Below are 16,582 nucleotides of genomic sequence, written 5' to 3'. Positions count from 1 at the left end.
ATCTCCCTTAAAACAGCGCTTCTAATAGCTCTAACATCAGCTAGAAGGGTTAGTGATATCCAGGCTCTGTCTTCATCCCCACCTTTCGCTCAAATCCTGGACGATAGAATAATTCTCAGAACGGACCCGGCATATCTCCCTAAAGTAGCTTCCCGTTTCCATAGACTCCAGGAAATAATACTTCCCTCGTTCTGTCCTAATCCAAGAAACCAAAAAGAAGCAGAGTTCCATTCCTTAGATGTTAGAAGATGTGTGATTAAGAACCTGTCGGTCACCCAGGCCTTCAGGAAAGATAGTTCCTTATTTATCTCCTTCCAAGGGCTGAGGAAGGGGCTTAAGGTTACTAAATCCACCATAGCTAGGTGGATCAGGGAGGCTATTACTCTAACCTATGTCTCCAGCGGTGAGGAAGCACCACAGAGGTTGAAGGCTCACTCTAGCCGAGCAGTGGCGACCTCGTGGGCGGAGAAAACTGGTGTCTCGACGGAAGACATATGTAAGGCTGCTACCTGGTCTTCTCCATCTATCTTCTATAGGCACTATAGACTGGATTTGGGTGTTTCATCCAACCTCACATTTGGGAGAAGAGTGCTCCAGGCTGTGGTCTCTCCCTAGACTTTTTTCATCTCTGCAATTCTCTCGTGGTTCTTTCATGGTCGACCGATAAAGTCATAAGTTACTTACCGGTAACGGGATTTTTCGGAGACCATGACAGCACCCTTATATTCCCTCCCTTCACCATATGGGAGCACTCCTCATCTATTAATTACAACCTTTTCTCACTTAGTGGTGTTGTATAAAAATGTTATTTTTATGATTGTTTTGTTATGTCTACTAACCTGGCGGTCCTCTCAATGCTCTGTAATCCAAACTGAGGCGAGAGGGAGGGCCGCTCCCTTTTAAGCCTGTAGGTTTCCTGTCCTTGGTGGGCGGATCCCCTCTCTCGTGGTGCTGTCATGGTCTCTGAAAAATCCCGTTACCGGTAAGTAACTTATGACTTTTTTGTTACATCTAACATGACGTGACACATGATAAAAACGGACCAGATAACTTGCGTTATACTATTATGTTTGTACGATTAATGTCTGTTCTAATTGCAACATGTGATTTGTAACTGCTGACCTGGGGTGAAATGTCACTCCATGGTCATATGATCCACCTGACCCATTCTTTTACGTGCCTTTTTTCAAATGTTGTGTCTATTTATACCGGCGTCTGCTGAATGTATCGCTACCGTGGTTGTCCTGAGGAAGAAGTTTGTACACTTCGAAACGCATTGACTAAATAAACCACTTACAGTCGATTTGGCATCCATCATACTTTCTACATGGCAGCGCAGAATTAACCCATTTATTTCTCCATTACCTACTTATTGCTTTGATCATATATATATTCCCTTATTCCTTAAATTGTTAAAATTACCCAAATAAAAAGAATTCTTACTAAAAGCGATCAAACTTCCTATTTACAAATTACATTATTTATGGGTTGCCTTCTATTAGTTAACAAGATTATTTAGAATAGTTGTCAAGGATGTTAAGCAAATGAAATCTGCCAATTTTTTGAGAGAAATTTATAAGCCTTTTAACCTAGGAAGCTATAGAGCCAGATTATATATATGACTTTGAATTGATAGCGCTTTAAAAGTTAATTTACATTTACAATGCTTTCTTTTAGTTTGGTTTACAAATACCAACCGGGACTTCAACACCAGGAAGCTCAAGATCAGGTTCTGGACAAAGTTCAGTATCATCTGTCCGGTAAGTAAACAGTTAATCAGTGGTTGTTTTATAATCTATATCTTTCTAGTACTGGGTATGACAGCACTATACCCTCAAATCAACTTAGAGGGGTTGTCCACTACAATACTATGGCACTCACATACAAGAATGTCAAGGTAGCACTGGCATCGAAGGTAAATATGTGGTCTTTTTATTTTATATAAGGCAATCTTGCATTTAAGAAGGGGTTGTCCATGTAAAACTGGATTCATACACAGCGTTTCGCAGCATTTACATTTTTAACGTTTAGCAGTAAACATCCAGCACATTATCTAGGTAGGCCTAGCCCTTGGTGGTCCACCTAATCCAGATGTTGGCCTCTGAAGTGCGCAGAGACACTCTTTTCCTTCTTACCCATCCGCAGAACAGGTTCATTGGTCAGTGGCCCCAATTTCTCAGTGTTATTTAACAGGTTTACCTTTTGCAATCTCCCTACTTTTTGGGGCCCTCCTATACGAAATGATATCCAGAGCCACAAGTGGAAAAATCTGTCATTTCCCCCAGGAATTGGCTCATATCCTTCAAAAAATAACAATATATTACAATGCACGCAATTTCAGGACTTACCTAAGATCATACAGTCTTCTCTCCCAAGTGACTGAGTCAACTTCCAGATTGTATTCACACTCCCAACATGTTTGGAAACAGATGGTCAAGTCTTTCATTTACTAACCGTGCCTCCCATCTCACCCATTGTAAAATAAGATACAAGTGGGACAGGTCCTTCTGATGGTGAAGCTCCATGGGAAGAATCTTTCCTTATGATGAAGCTGTGTTACAACGCACATAGTGTCACCATTACAACGTCTGCCCAGTATTTCTGGTGGAAGACCTTACCACTTGTATTTCTGTGTGCTTTCTATCGACACACTGGTGGGAGAGTGAATACCATCCAGCAATTGACTCATTCACTAGGAAGAGAGGACCTGGGATCTAAGATAAGTTCTGTGATTGTACACATTATAGTGAATTGATGATGGTTTAAAGGGGTGGTCTGGTCTGGAAGGACAAGTTTGCAGTCACACATGCACTGCGAGCGGTGAGGATTCTTCGGTGTCAGTGCTGGGAACTGGAACGGAAGTATGCAATATGCATACTCCCTGCCAAAATATTTTCTGTAACCTCAGCTTAATATCTTGCTTCTCTCTGGCTTTCTTGAAAGCACCACTCCAGCGAGGTTGTTTTTGTTTCAGCGCTGGAGTGGTGCTTTAAATCTAAGCCCACCTGCCCCCGGTCATATACTCACCCTTTGGTAACTTTTCGCCGGAGACCGACGGGAGCAACGGTAGGAATGCATGAAAACGCCAGATGGTGAGTATGGGACAGGGGGCAGGGGGCATTTAAAGCACCACTCCAGCAGTGAAATAAAAAAAAAACGCTTTAATATAATATATCTGTTTTTGAAGTGCAGGATTTTGATCAGAATAGGCCTGGGGTTTCTACTCACTGAGCCCGGTCTCGTGGGGACCCTGTGACCTCTCTTCACAGCTAACAAAGGAGTGTGGATGCCTTTGGGTATCCAGTAACCACTTTTTTTTAAAAAGAACATCCAGGTCATTCCCCTCAGCCTTTTCAGGAACCCCCACCAGTCTAAGATTATTGCGTCTCTGACGATTTTCCAGGTCGTCAACTTTCGCAATCAGTGCTGTGACTGCTTGTGTGTGACTTTATAGCTCTGCGGACTGGCGGGAGAGCGTCTTCCAAATCACTATCTCTTCTTTACCCTGCTGTGGTGCGTTTTGCCCCTTTTGTACGTCATGACGTATTATAGAGAAAATTCTTGTATATGGCCAACTTTTCCCATCAGTGTATTGAGAGTAAAGTTGCATTAACTGCATTGAGGACATCTTGCAGGGATGGGGAGCCCCCTGGGAAATCTCTTCAAGGATACAACTTTTCCCTTTAGTATTGCACTCGTCTGAATTATTTGCAAGTGTAGGCGAGCTCTATATCTCCGAATGGCGTGATTCAGATGATACCCCCGAGCGTTCCATTCACTATATAATGAGGCAGAAGTGTTACTCTGGACTTAGTCTGGCCTCTGTTCAGCGGTGTCCTTCTTCACAGATGTACACAAAACTGTGGATGAACACGCTTTTGTCACGCCTTAAAGGATTCTTAAAGAGACGGACAACACCAGATTATAGGCTAGAGAGTGTCCACGGTGCCTCCCTGTGCCTCATTATAGGGAATCTTCCATCAGGGGTTCCGTCTGAATCACTTATTTCATTTGCGTAGAGCGCAGGATAAATGTGCCGAGCCTTACTGCTATCTTTGGGAGGCAGAATAAATAAACAGCAGGAGAAGAATTTAATTTATTTATTTTTTACACCGTTCACTGTGCAGTATAAGTGATAAGAAGGCTTTATTCTTCAGGTCACTACAATTACAGTGGTACCACAATTATATCTTTTTTTATGTGTGGCTACTATCACACACTAACAAATACTTTTTTTGGTAAAAAAAATAAAATATAACTAAAAAAAATGTTGCATCACCATATTTTGAGAGCTATAGTTTTTCTGTGTTCCTTGTGACAATCATGTGATGGCTTCTATTTTACAGCACAAGTTGACGTTATTATTGCTACCATTTTCGGGCACATAACATTTTTTGATCACTTTCTATTCTGATTTTTGGGAGGCAGAATGAACACGGCGTTTGCCGTGTGGTAAAAGTGTTAAGGCAGATTTATTCTTCTGGTCAGTTCGATTACAGCAATAGATGCAAGCAATCGGGGGAAAAAAACACAATAAAGGAAAAAAAGCAAAAGTAGTGATTATAAAATAAAACGTTTCATATATTTACTGAAAACCATCAAATTACTTTAGTGTCAACAAATATAAAATAGCTACGCTCTGTAGAACAGTCCAAAAGCCCCTTAAATCCTCAATATCTTAGAATAAGGAGCCGCTTAGCCAAAGCACACATATATGTTGTACTCAAGAGAAGTGATCCATGGGTAACACAAAAGTTGCCAAAAAACCCTCAAAATCAACATATTCCCACTAGACGAAATGAGATAGAACTGTCCCACCTAAGATGACACCATAAAATTCACACACCAACCACAGGAGTGGATTTGTAACATCTGACCAAGGTGTCAGTTAGGCCAAGAGACCTTAGGCAATAGTCATGTGCGCGGAAAGACTATACATACTAAAAAGATATAGATCAATTGATATAAATCAGAAGCAAAGGGCTCATTTATATATATGTTAAAATCAGCACCTGTGGACAACAGACGTGGTAACCCAAATTATAGGGCTCGCATAATCATGTAACTCAAGATGCAGAACAAGACTGCGATCAAATATGAAAAGAAGTTGGAACATTCTCACCAAATGCTGTAGTGAGGTACATCCATTCAGTACAGCTGTGGTGTCTAACATGGAATCCACATCTTTGGAGATAAGAGGTGCGGTGCTCCCTACGCATTACCTCCCATTATAGATTCGTCAGGGGAGACTCAAGGGGCTGATCGAAAAGACTCAAAGATACATGGCCCATAACCTCATGTCGCCAGTCATTTAGACCAAAAACGCCCTGTTCCCTGCTGCTATGACGCTACCATTTATCTTAGCCGCACTATACCATGCTGCGACGTCATATCCTGTAGCGTCTCATGGCCTTCCGGTATTCTGAGTGCATATGCCGAAAGGTTGGAACGCACAGGCATCACCGGTACATCCGGTGATGTCATTTCCTCTTCCAGTACCTGGAACACATGTATGCTTGGTTGGAGCGCTTGCATCATACCTCGATCGCGCCGCTCCCACGCTTATCAGTCTCCTCAGTACAATGGGATTCAGACAAGGACGGAACATATTTGGGGGGGGGGGGGGGGCAGAGGTAAAAAAGAATACACCCATCCCTAAAGACGACCGTGGGGCTTGTTAAACAAACAGAAGGCCCACATTATGTCTTCTATGCCCCTGCATAAAACAATGCACATTTGGCATATAGACATCAAAGATGACATTGACAGACTAGGTGTCATCTTAAACCCCTTAAAAAGTATAGCCATGTTCACAATCCCGGTATATAACTTATCAGTGAGGCAAGATTGAAAAGAAGTAATCCAATCATATGTAAATTAATTATATCTGCTTTAGTAAACAATAAATAATTGACTCACTAAGTGGGTACACTAAGGCCACTTTAGGATTAAATCACCAGACACAAAAATAAATAAATAGATAAATAAATTGGAGACCCTGGCAAAAGTAAACATACAATGGGCAAGAATGAACAAATCTAAAAGGGAGTATGTGGAGAGAAAGGATGCAGACTAACACTGGAACTAGATGAAACTCACCAACTAGCCTTACCCAACAGTTGAGGTTGGCACGGTAAAACCTGCACAGTGGCGCCCCCACTCCGCGACGGCTGACCTTACTCTCCTCTCCCTAGTGCTGACCCTAAACTTATAGGAAACGTGTAGGATAACTGCTCATTCAGCCCACTAGTTTACAGCAATACCACATTTATATAATTTTTTTATGTTTTGCTGCTTTTACGCAATAGAAACAATGATTTAAAGGAATTCGTCTTACCGGTAATGGTATTTCCAGGAGTCCATCATGACAGCACCATGATAGTCATTCTTACCATTGATAGGGACAGGAACACAGAAGAGGTTAAATAGCCCCTCCTCACCACCACCCTCCAGTGATTTTTCACCAGGATCGATGCAACAAAGTGTTTATTGAATTTCCTTCTACATTTACATCATGAGACTAGAAGAGTCTTTAAAAGAGATAGCCAGAATTGCGATGAAAACCGCTATCGGTATGTCGATCTTTGAGTTCTCTTCCCATACTTTGATCTCTTCTGGGTCAAAGGGAAGACGAGATTTAAAATCCCTTGGGATAACAAGCTTTTTCCCTACATCTGAGGCGGCGTAAGGGCAGAGACAGTACTCTGTACTTCTTCCCTAATCATAGCTTTCATGTCGGCTAGGAATGTGGCTTGCTCGTATTATAGCAATACAATCCTCTCAGAGCTTTTTGCTGTAGTTCCCCGGCAATTTAACATTACAGGTAGCACATCTATTTGCTTTAATTTTAGTAGCGGAGGTGGATAGTCTAGGTGTTTCCATGGACCAGGAACATAGGGTGCCACTGCTTGTGGCCTACTAACGTGCTACACGGATGGTTCTATGGACCGGATGTCCGAACAGCTAGCATTCTGCCCCTCCATGATGAAGTAGGATTGCTGGCCATAGCTAACCCCCTAACCTTTAAAGAGTTGTCTCAACTGGCTTCAGATCATCTGATTTGTCAGATTCTTCTGAGCCCCATCTGCTGCCAACCCCGATGATCGGATCTGGTCCCTCTGGATCGCATGCTGATAATGTGTCCTTCCCCAGCACCATGTGCATTCCACACCGGGACGCAAGGGCCGCTGGTCCTTCCGGAACTGGAAGTACACTTTATTCAGGTGTGCGCGCTGGCCTTGTGACTCCCTGCCTGCGCACACACTCCCGGCAGCTTGTGTCATCCAGGAGCGCACGCACGCCTAGCCCTGACCGGAAGTATGTCCTGGAGCATGCGTCGCCACGTGTTCCTTTGATCCGGCCAGCACATCATCCGGACTTGGCAGCAGGAGCCTAGAGCCCCCTAGAGAGGAATATGGCTGTCCCCAGGAGCACACAGCTTCACCGAAATGCTGAGGGACCCCTTTAGAGGTTTCCTATGGGAGGGAAGGTATGGAACCCCCCAAACCCTCAGAGCCCCCATTTAGGTTGTTCAGATGTGGAGAGTTCCCCTATCGCGATAGGGACGGAAAAAACACTGGAGGATGGTGGTGGGGAGGGGTCTTCTGTGTTCCTGTCCCTAACAAGGATAAGAAGGACTACCTCCTTCCTTGGTGGTTCTGTCAGAAGGGATGTCCTGGAAAAAAAATATATTTTTTGCAGTTTTTTTGGAGAGCTATAGCTTTTTTTATTTCTCAACTGATGGAGCTATATGGCAGCTTGCTTTGTGTGGGGCAAGATGACGTTTTCAACGATATTTTTATTTCCATTTCCATTGTAGTTTTTGATGCATTTTATTCCACTTTGTGTTCGGTCGTATGTTTAAAACGCAGTTTTTTGCCATGTTTTTTTATGGTGTTCACTGAATCGGTTAACTAGTGTGACAGTTTTATAGGTCACATTGTTCCAGACACAGCGATCCCAAATGTGTACTTTTTTTGTTTATATGTAAATATACGCATTTATTGGTATATTTTTTTTCATTTTTTTTTTGTTCTTTATAAAAATAATTAAAAAAAAAATAATTGTAACCTTTTCTTTTTTACTGAGTGCCTCTATGGGATCTTAACTTATTACTCTGATCACTGGTATAATGGCAGTGCAATACACATGTACTGCAATGCATTATACCTGTCAGTGTGACACTGGCAGAACGCCTTTTAGACCATACGCCTGGTCATCCTAGCTGGCAGACCCTGAGGTCATTTGACCTCCGGTTGCCATGACTACCATCGACAGCCCTCCCTCTCCTAGTCTTATAAATGCTGCAATCACTACTGATTGCGGCATTTAGGGGGTTAAACAGGCTTGGGCGGTGCAGGCATCGTTCCTGGCTGTGAAACCTAGATCTCGGCTATCCCATAAGCCGAGCTCCCAGCGGCAACTGTGCGGGCACTGCTTATGTGGCTGCATGATGGGCATGACGTAACTGTATATCATTTTGTGAGACCCCCCTTGCCGATCATTATGTACAGTTACAGCAAATGTCAATAGTTAGCACTGCACTGCAGCGCTGGGGTCCTGGGTTCAAATCCCACCAAGAACATCATCTGCAAGGAGTTTGTATGGGTTTCCTCTCACACGCTAAAAGACATACTGACAGGGAATCTAGATTGTGAGCCCCAATGGGGACAGTGATGATAATATTTGTAAAGCGCCGTGGAAATAATGGTGCTATTTAAGCGAGTAAAATAAAATAAAGAAATCTTCGTGAATATCTTACGATCTGACTTGGGAACAGTAATCTGTCTATAGTTAGCACCAGGGCTGTGGAGTCGGAGTCAGTGTAAAATGGACCGACTCAGACTCCTAAAATATATAATAAATTGGGTACAGTAGTTCAATGCATGATGTGCTGTACCTTTTTTCATAAGAATTTGGGAAAGTTATGAAATGTCTGTTCTGTTTCTGATCTAAGGATCTCGGCTTTTAGTTGAGATGAATCTGTGCTGCACTTTATGTACATGCTCAGTAGTGAGGAGTCAGAGTCTTGACGTCAGGAGTCAGGGAAATTGAGAAGCCTGAGTCGGTAGTTTGGCTTACCGACTCCACCTCCCTGGTTAGCACAGGCCATGGCATCCTTACCAAGTTTAGGTATAAGAGTGATGTAGCAGCGAGGAAGGAATACATGCATCAATCGAGGTATTAAAAAGATTATTGGAGGGATAAGTAAAAATTAAACGTCTGATAATACAAATATGTGAGCCCATCAGGGCCTGGTGCTTTTCCTTTTGGAAGATCTTTAACCCTTTCGCGCCAGAGCCTGTTTTCGCCTTCGTGACCAGGCCAATTTTTTCAATTCTGACCACTGTCACTTTATGAGGTAATAACTCTGGAACGCTTCCCACTGATTCTGAAAATGTTTTTTCGTGACATCTTGTACTTCATGATAGTGGTAAAATTTATTCGATATGACTTGCGGTACTTTGTGAAAAAATCGGAAATTTGGCGAAAATCTTGAAAATTTAGCAATTTTCAAACTTTGAACTTTCATGCCCTTAAATCAGAGAGATATGTCACACAAAATAGTTATCAAATAACATTTCCCACAGGTCTACTTTACATTAGCACAATTTTGGAACCAAAATTGTTTTTTGTTAGGAAGTTAGAGGGGTTAAAAGTTGACCATTGATTTCTCATTTTTCCAACAAAATTTACAAAACCATTTTTTTTTTAGGGACCACATCGTATTTTAAGTGACTTTGTGGGGCCTTTATACCCAAAAGTGTCACCATTCCAAAACCTTCACCCCTCAAGGTGCTTAAAACCACATTCAAGAAGTTTATTAACCCTTTAGGTGCTTCACATGAATTTTTGGAATGTGGAAGAAAACAATGAACATTTAACTTTTTTTCACAAAAATGTTACTTTAGACCCAAGGTTAACAGGAAAAAATGGACTACAAAATTAGTTGTGCAATTTCTCCTGAGCATGCTGATACCCCATATGTGGGAGAAAACCACTGTGTGGGCGCACGGCAGGGCTCGGAAGGGAAGGAGCGTCATTTGACTTTTTTAATGTTAAATTTGCTTGAATAATTAGCGGACGCCATGTCGTGTTTGGGGAGCCCCTAATGTGGCTAAACAGTGGAAACCCCCCACAAGTGACCCCATTTTGGAAACTAGACCCCTCAAGGAACTTATCTAGATGTGTGGTGAGCACCTTGAACCCTCAGGTGCTTCACGGAAGTTTATAACATTGAGCCGTAAAAATAAAATGTTCATATATTTCCCACAAAAATGTTTCAGCCCCCAGTTTTGCATTACCATAAGGGTAACAGGAGAAATTGCACCATGAAATTTGTTGTGAAATTTCTCCCGAGTACGCCGATACCCCATATGTGGGAGAAAACCACTGTTGGGGTGCACGGCAGGGTTCGGAAGGGAAGGAGCGGCATTTGACTTTTCGAATGTAAAATTTGCTTGAATAAATAGTTGACGCCATGTTGCGTTTGGGGAGCCTCTGATGTGCATAAACAGTGAAAACCCCCCACAAGTGACCCAATTTAGGAAACAAGACCCCTCAAGGAACTTATCTAGATTGTTGTGAGCACCTTGAACCCCCAGGTGCTTCACAGAAGTTTATAACATATAGTCGTGAAAATAAAAAAATAAAACTTTTTCCACAAAATTTTTAGCCCCAATTTTTTTATTTTCACAAGGGTAAGTGGAGCCCAAAATGGACCCCAAAAACTGTTGTGCAATTTCTCCTGAGTACGCCGATACCCCATATGTGGTGGAAAGACGTAGTTACTTACCGGTAACGGGATTTCTCGGAACCCATGACTGCACCACAGAGAGAGGGGATCTGCCCTTCAAGGACGGGAAACCTACAGATAAAAAGGGCTGCACCTCTCTCCCACATCAGTTGTTTACAGAGCACAGAGAGGACCCCCAGGTTAGTAACACAATTTTTAACATTTTTAAAAGGAGCTTGCCAGACACACCCTGTGACTAAACATAATAAATAAATGTGCACACCCATGTGTGAAAGGAGGGAATGTATGGGTACCGTCATGGGTTCCGAGAAATCCCGTTACCGGTAAGTAACTACATCTTTCTCTTTCCCCATGACGGCACCACGGAGAGATTTGCAGAGAAGTGTCGTTTAGGGAGGGACCACCGCTTCCAGAACCCTTCTGCCAAAGGTAAGGTCCGAAGAAGAGGTTAGATCCAGCTGGTAGTGCTTAAAGAATGTAGAAGGGGAAGACCAGGTTGCAGCTCTACATATCTGCTCGATTGAAGCCCCAGCTTTCTCCGCCCAGGAGGCTGCCACTGCCCTAGTCGAGTGAGCTTTTAAATCCTCTGGGGCTTCCCCACTTGAGGAGTATGCCAGGGAGATGGCGTCCCTTATCCACCTTGCCAGAGTGCTCTTGGAAGCTTTCCGTCCCTTCCAAGGTCCCTGGAAGCACACAAAGAGAGACCTGTCCTTCCTACACTCCCGTGTGGCCTCTAAGTACTGGATAATGCACCTTCTGACATCTAAGGTGTGTAGGATTTCTTCCCCCTTGTTTTTGGGGTTTGAGCAAAAGGAAGGGAGGGTGACCTCCTGCGACCTGTGGAAGAGTGATCCCACCGTAGGAAGGTATGCTGGGTCAGTCCTAAGTGTCACCCTGTCCTCTAGAATTTGCGTAAAGGGGGGCCCTGCTGATAAGGCTTGTATGTCGCTAACCCTACGTGCCGATGTGAGGGCTACTAGAAGAGACGTCTTAAGAGAGAGAATTTTAAGAGATGCATTCGCTAGAGGTTCAAAGGGACGCTTGGTCAGGGCTGAAAGAACTAAATTTAAGTCCCAAGGAGGAGTATTCCGGGAGGGGATGGGCCTGGACCTGTGAGATGCCTTGATGAATCTGGAGATCCACCTATTCCTGGCCAGGTCGCAGTTATATAGGGCTCCCAGTGCCGCAACCTGAACCTTTAGAGTGCTTGTGGCCAACACCCGCTCCAACCCCTTTTGAAGGAACTCTAAGATGGCAGTAATGGGGGTCTCCCCTAATACTTTCGAACCCGTGAATGAGAGGAATTTTTTCCCAGGTTTTACCGTAGAGTCTGGTGGTTACGGGTTTCCTACTCTGCAGTAGGGTGGAGATTAAATTGGGGGAAAACCCTCTATCTCTTAAGAGCGCCCTCTCAAAATCCAGGCTGTCAGGTGCAGGTTTGCTACCGGAGGGTGAAGGACCGGTCCCTGAGAGGAGATCCAGAGAGGAGATCCGGAATTTCCGGAAGGACCCAGGGGTCGGAGGTGGACATTATCCTCAGCCAGGAAAACCAAGGCCTCTTTGGCCAGAAGGGGGCGATCAGAATTATGTTTGCCTTGTCTTCCCTGACTTTCCTCAGAACCGCCGGAATAAGAGCAATCCGAGGAAAGGCATAAGCTAGTTGGTAGTTCCATGGAATTGAGAAGGCATCTAATGCTGCTGGGTTCCCCTTGGGGTTGATTGAACAATATGTTCACTTTTTTGTTTTGCCAGTTGGCGAATAGGTCTATGGAGGGGTTCCCCCAAGCCTTCGTGATTTGGTTGAACACCAGCTGATTCAGCTCCCACTCGCTCTGTCTCAGCTGGGTCCTGCTCAGGAAGTCTGGCGTGATATTTTCTGCCCCTTTTATGTGGAGTGCAGATAGGGACTCTAGATTGTTCTCTGCTACCTGGAGGATGGATTTTGACACTTGTAGAAGAGAATGGGACCGAGTCCCCCCCTGGCGATTTAAGTATGCCACTACTACCTTGTTGTCCGAAAAAACTCTTACATGGTGTCCCCATAGAGTGTTTAAGAATTCTAAGAGGGCAAATTTTACTGCCAGAAGTTCCCTTATGTTGGAAGATACCCCCTCCGAATCCTCTGACCAGATTCCCTGAGCTATCTGGTCGTTTAGATGAGCCCCCCATCCCCTGTGGCTTGCGTTTGTCGTTAGAACCTGTGACACTGATATTGTCCATGGAACGCCTCTGGCTAAATTGTCCCCCTCTGTCCACCATGTTAGGGAAAGCAAGGTTTTTGATGATAAAGTTAGCCGACCTTCTAAGTGCCCTTTTAGTGACCTTTCCGCCCCCAAGATTTCCCATTGTAAGTCCCTGGTGTGCAACTGAGCCCAGCGGACCCCCGGGATGCAGGCAGTCATGGAACCTAGAAGGGACATTGCTCCCCGCAGTGTCATACAGGGATGGTTCTTTACATGGGATACTCGGGCCATCATACTCTGGATTTTCCCTGCCGGGAGACGGCATTCCTGACTCCTCGAATCTAATAGGATACCTAAATACTCTTGCACTTGATCTGGCTCCAACCTGGACTTTTTTAGATTCAGAAGCCAGTCTAAATTCGTCAAGGAACTAATGACTCTTGCTAGATGGTCCTTGCAATGTTTGAACGAGTTGCCTATTATTAGCCGATCGTCCAGGTACCGGATTATTAGGATGTTTTGCTCCCTCAGATGGGCCATTACCTCTGCCACTATTTTTGTGAAGACCCTTGGGGCTATCGCTAACACGAAGGGAAGAGCCGTATATTGGTAGTGTTTGATTATGCCATTCAGCGGTATCGCTGCTCTCAGGAATTTCCGGTAGTCTCTGTGTATGGGGACGTGATAATAGGCGTCCTTCTGATCCAGGACAGCCATAAAACAGTCTGGGAACAACAATTTCACTGACGTTTTTATTGATTCCATCTTGAACGATTGTACCTTTAGAAATTTGTTCAATTTTTTTAAGTTTACGATAGTCCTGAATGTCCCGTCTGTTTTTTTCCTGAGGAACAGAGGGGAGTAGAATCCTTCGCCTTCCTCCTGAGCGGGTCTTCCTGAAGGACTGCTTTCCCTATTAGGCCTAGAACCTCCTGTTCTAGAGCTAGTTGTTCTACTCCTGAAGACCTCACAGCGGTTATGACGAAATTTGGATGGGGAATGGAGTGGAACTGGAATCTTAGTCCTGATTTTATCAGGTCTAAAATCCAAAAACTGTGGGGGGGGGGAGACGTCTCCAGGCTGGGAGGAAATGGAGACGTCTCCCCCCCACCTCGGGCTGCCTTTCATTGGGTGGGTTTCCTGTTCTCACTGGGGGGGGGGCCTGTTAAACATAAACCCTTTGGCCTTTTTTTGTCTCCTATCCTCCTACCTGTCCTGGTCTTTGGGGGGTTTCCTACGCATAAATTTCCTGCTCCGAAAGGACTTCCTGAATGAAGTACCGGAGAGGACCGGGAAGCGTTTCTTGTTATCCCCGGCTTTGTCAAGGATATCGTCCAGGGTGGATCCGAATAGGAACTCCCCCTCACAAGGAATGGAGCACAGCCTAGATTTTGTATGAAGGTCGCCCGGCCAGCATTTGAGCCAGAGGGCCCGCCTAGCTGCGTTAGAAAAACTCCCAGCCCTGGCTGCCAGCCTGACGGAATCGGCTGAAGAGTCAGCCAGAAAAGCTGCTGAGCCCTTCATTACTGGGATGGAGCCTATTATGTTATCCCTTGACGTTTTGTTTTTCAGTTGCGCTTCTAGCTGATCTAGCCAGGTCATTAAAGATCGGGCTGTGCATGTGGCTGCCACGGCGGGTTTTAAGCCGCCTCCCAAGCTCTTTTCAGGAAGGAGTCTGCTTTTTTGTCCATTGGGTCTTTCTGCACCCCCATGTCTTCGAATGGCAGGGAAAATTTTTTAGAGGCTTTGGCTATTAATACATCTAACTTTGGCACCTTGCCCCAGAAGGAGCATACTGGGTCTTCAAAGGGGTATTTCCTTTTAGGCGACAACAACCCTTTCCTTTCCATTTTTTTTCATTCCCTCTTAATCAGGGAGTGTACCTTATCATTAAGAGGGAAAGATCACCTTTTCTTTTGTTCCAGGCCACTAAACATCATATCCTGGACTAATTTTTTAGGGCGAGGATCTACGAACCCCATAGTGGACCTAACTGCTTTAATCAAACTATCTGTACCCTCTATAGGGAAACAGCTACGACCCCCATCTCCGGAAGATGATGATAAGCAGGATGAATCGGAGACTACCCCCTCCCCGTCTGAACTACTAGATTCTGATACAGGGGATAGGTGTCTGTTTTTTTCCCCGTTTCTTCCCCCCCTTCTGCAGGGACTTAAAGGTATCCTCAACCTGAGACTTAATCAGGGATCTGAGCTCTGAAGCGAATTTAGGGGTCTCCTCACAGATTGTCTGTTCAATGCATGAGTTGCACAGTCTTTTTTGCCACGTGGTGGGCAGATCCTCTGCACAAAGGTCGCAGGTCCTGTGCTTGGACTTGCCCGTACTCTTCCTTCCCGGATTTGAAGAGGAACCCATTCCAGTAGCTGGGTCTTTCTTCGAGGTTGACTCCACGCTGGAGTCCTTGCCGCGTTGTGAAGACCTGCCAGACCGCCCGCTTCCACCGTCACCTTGGCTGTGTTGGCGTGAAGGGTCACTTGAGGGTCCTTTTGTACGCTTCCCGTGTTTCTGAGGTGATGGTGAGTGGGGGTGCAGGGACTGCACCTCCTGTACGCTCATAGCTGAAGAGTGCCAGAGTGTGCCAGGAAGCACTTCCCCTGTGCTTCCCTGGCAATTTAACCTCTATAGGGGTCCGCCCCCCCCCCTCTGGCCTGTCCACCTCTGTGCCATGAGGTGCACCCCCCCCCTGGCTTGACCACCGCTGTGCACCTCCAGCATGGGGGACGCCCCCCCCTCCTGTGCAAGCTGTCCCTCAGTTTCCCGCGCGCGTTCAAACGCGCCGCTCCCAGAGGGACCCGCGTCACTTCCAGTGTGCGCGCCCAGACCGCGTCAGAGGGGAGCGACCAGCAAGCATACTCACTAACCTGAGCCCCGGAAGCCCCGACATACTTACCGACCTGGGCCCCGACACCACTTGGAGACCGCGGCGGTCCAGTCTTTCCTTGCGCTGCATCTCCCTGCCACCCTAGAGGCCCACTGACCCCAGCGGTGGCGATACAGGACACCGCACCAGCCGAGGCAGGGAACCCCCGCTGCCTGAACCAGTCTGGCCGGGCCTGGTAAGTCCATCTTTCTTCTATCTTCCTTTCTTCTATCTGTAGGTCCCCATCAAGGACAGGAAACCAACTGATACGGGAGAGAGGTGCCGCCCTTTTTATCTGTAGGTTTCCTGTCCTTGAAGGGCTTATCCCCTCTCTCTGTGGTGCCTTCATGGGGAAAGAGAAAACTACCTTTCAGGCACAATGCAAAGCTCATAAGGGAAGGAGCGCCATATTATAGTTCAGATTTTACTGTTGTGGGTTGTAGGAGACATGACCCACTGGGAGAGCCCCTGCGGTTCCAGAACAGAAACCCCTCCATAAGTGACCCCATTTTACAAATTACACTTCTCAATGAGTTGATCTAGGGGTGCAGTGATCATATTGACACCACATGTGACTCACAGAAATTTATACCATTGGGCAGTGAAGAAAAAATAATTCTATTTTTACCACATAAAAATTTTTAGCCTCAGATTTTACATTTTCACACAGGGCAATGGGTAAAAATGGTGCCAAAATGTGTCACAATTTCTTCTAAACGTGGCAATACCCCATATATGGCTGTACAGGCCATAAGGCGAGAC

At 45.2% G+C, this 16,582-nt stretch overlaps 1 protein-coding gene across 1 annotated transcript in view; it reads left to right on the top strand.

Moving 5' to 3' along the window:
- The window catches only part of CCDC39 (coiled-coil domain 39 molecular ruler complex subunit), a 119,104-nt gene that overhangs the window by 96,832 nt on the left and 5,690 nt on the right, over positions 1-16,582 (top strand). The window contains exon 19 of the mRNA XM_073674972.1: positions 1,678-1,760. Coding sequence (XP_073531073.1) covers positions 1,678-1,760 — 83 coding nt within the window. The remainder of the gene's footprint in view (positions 1-1,677; positions 1,761-16,582) is intronic.

The sequence above is a fragment of the Phyllobates terribilis genome, unplaced genomic scaffold (genome assembly GCF_046119375.1).
Source record: "Phyllobates terribilis strain yellow unplaced genomic scaffold, ASM4611937v1 Scaffold_3__8_contigs__length_932513732, whole genome shotgun sequence".
NCBI classification, from domain to species: Eukaryota; Metazoa; Chordata; class Amphibia; order Anura; family Dendrobatidae; genus Phyllobates; species Phyllobates terribilis.
The sequence above is the reverse complement of the archived record's forward strand: the minus strand, read 5'-3'. Positions and strand labels throughout refer to the sequence as shown.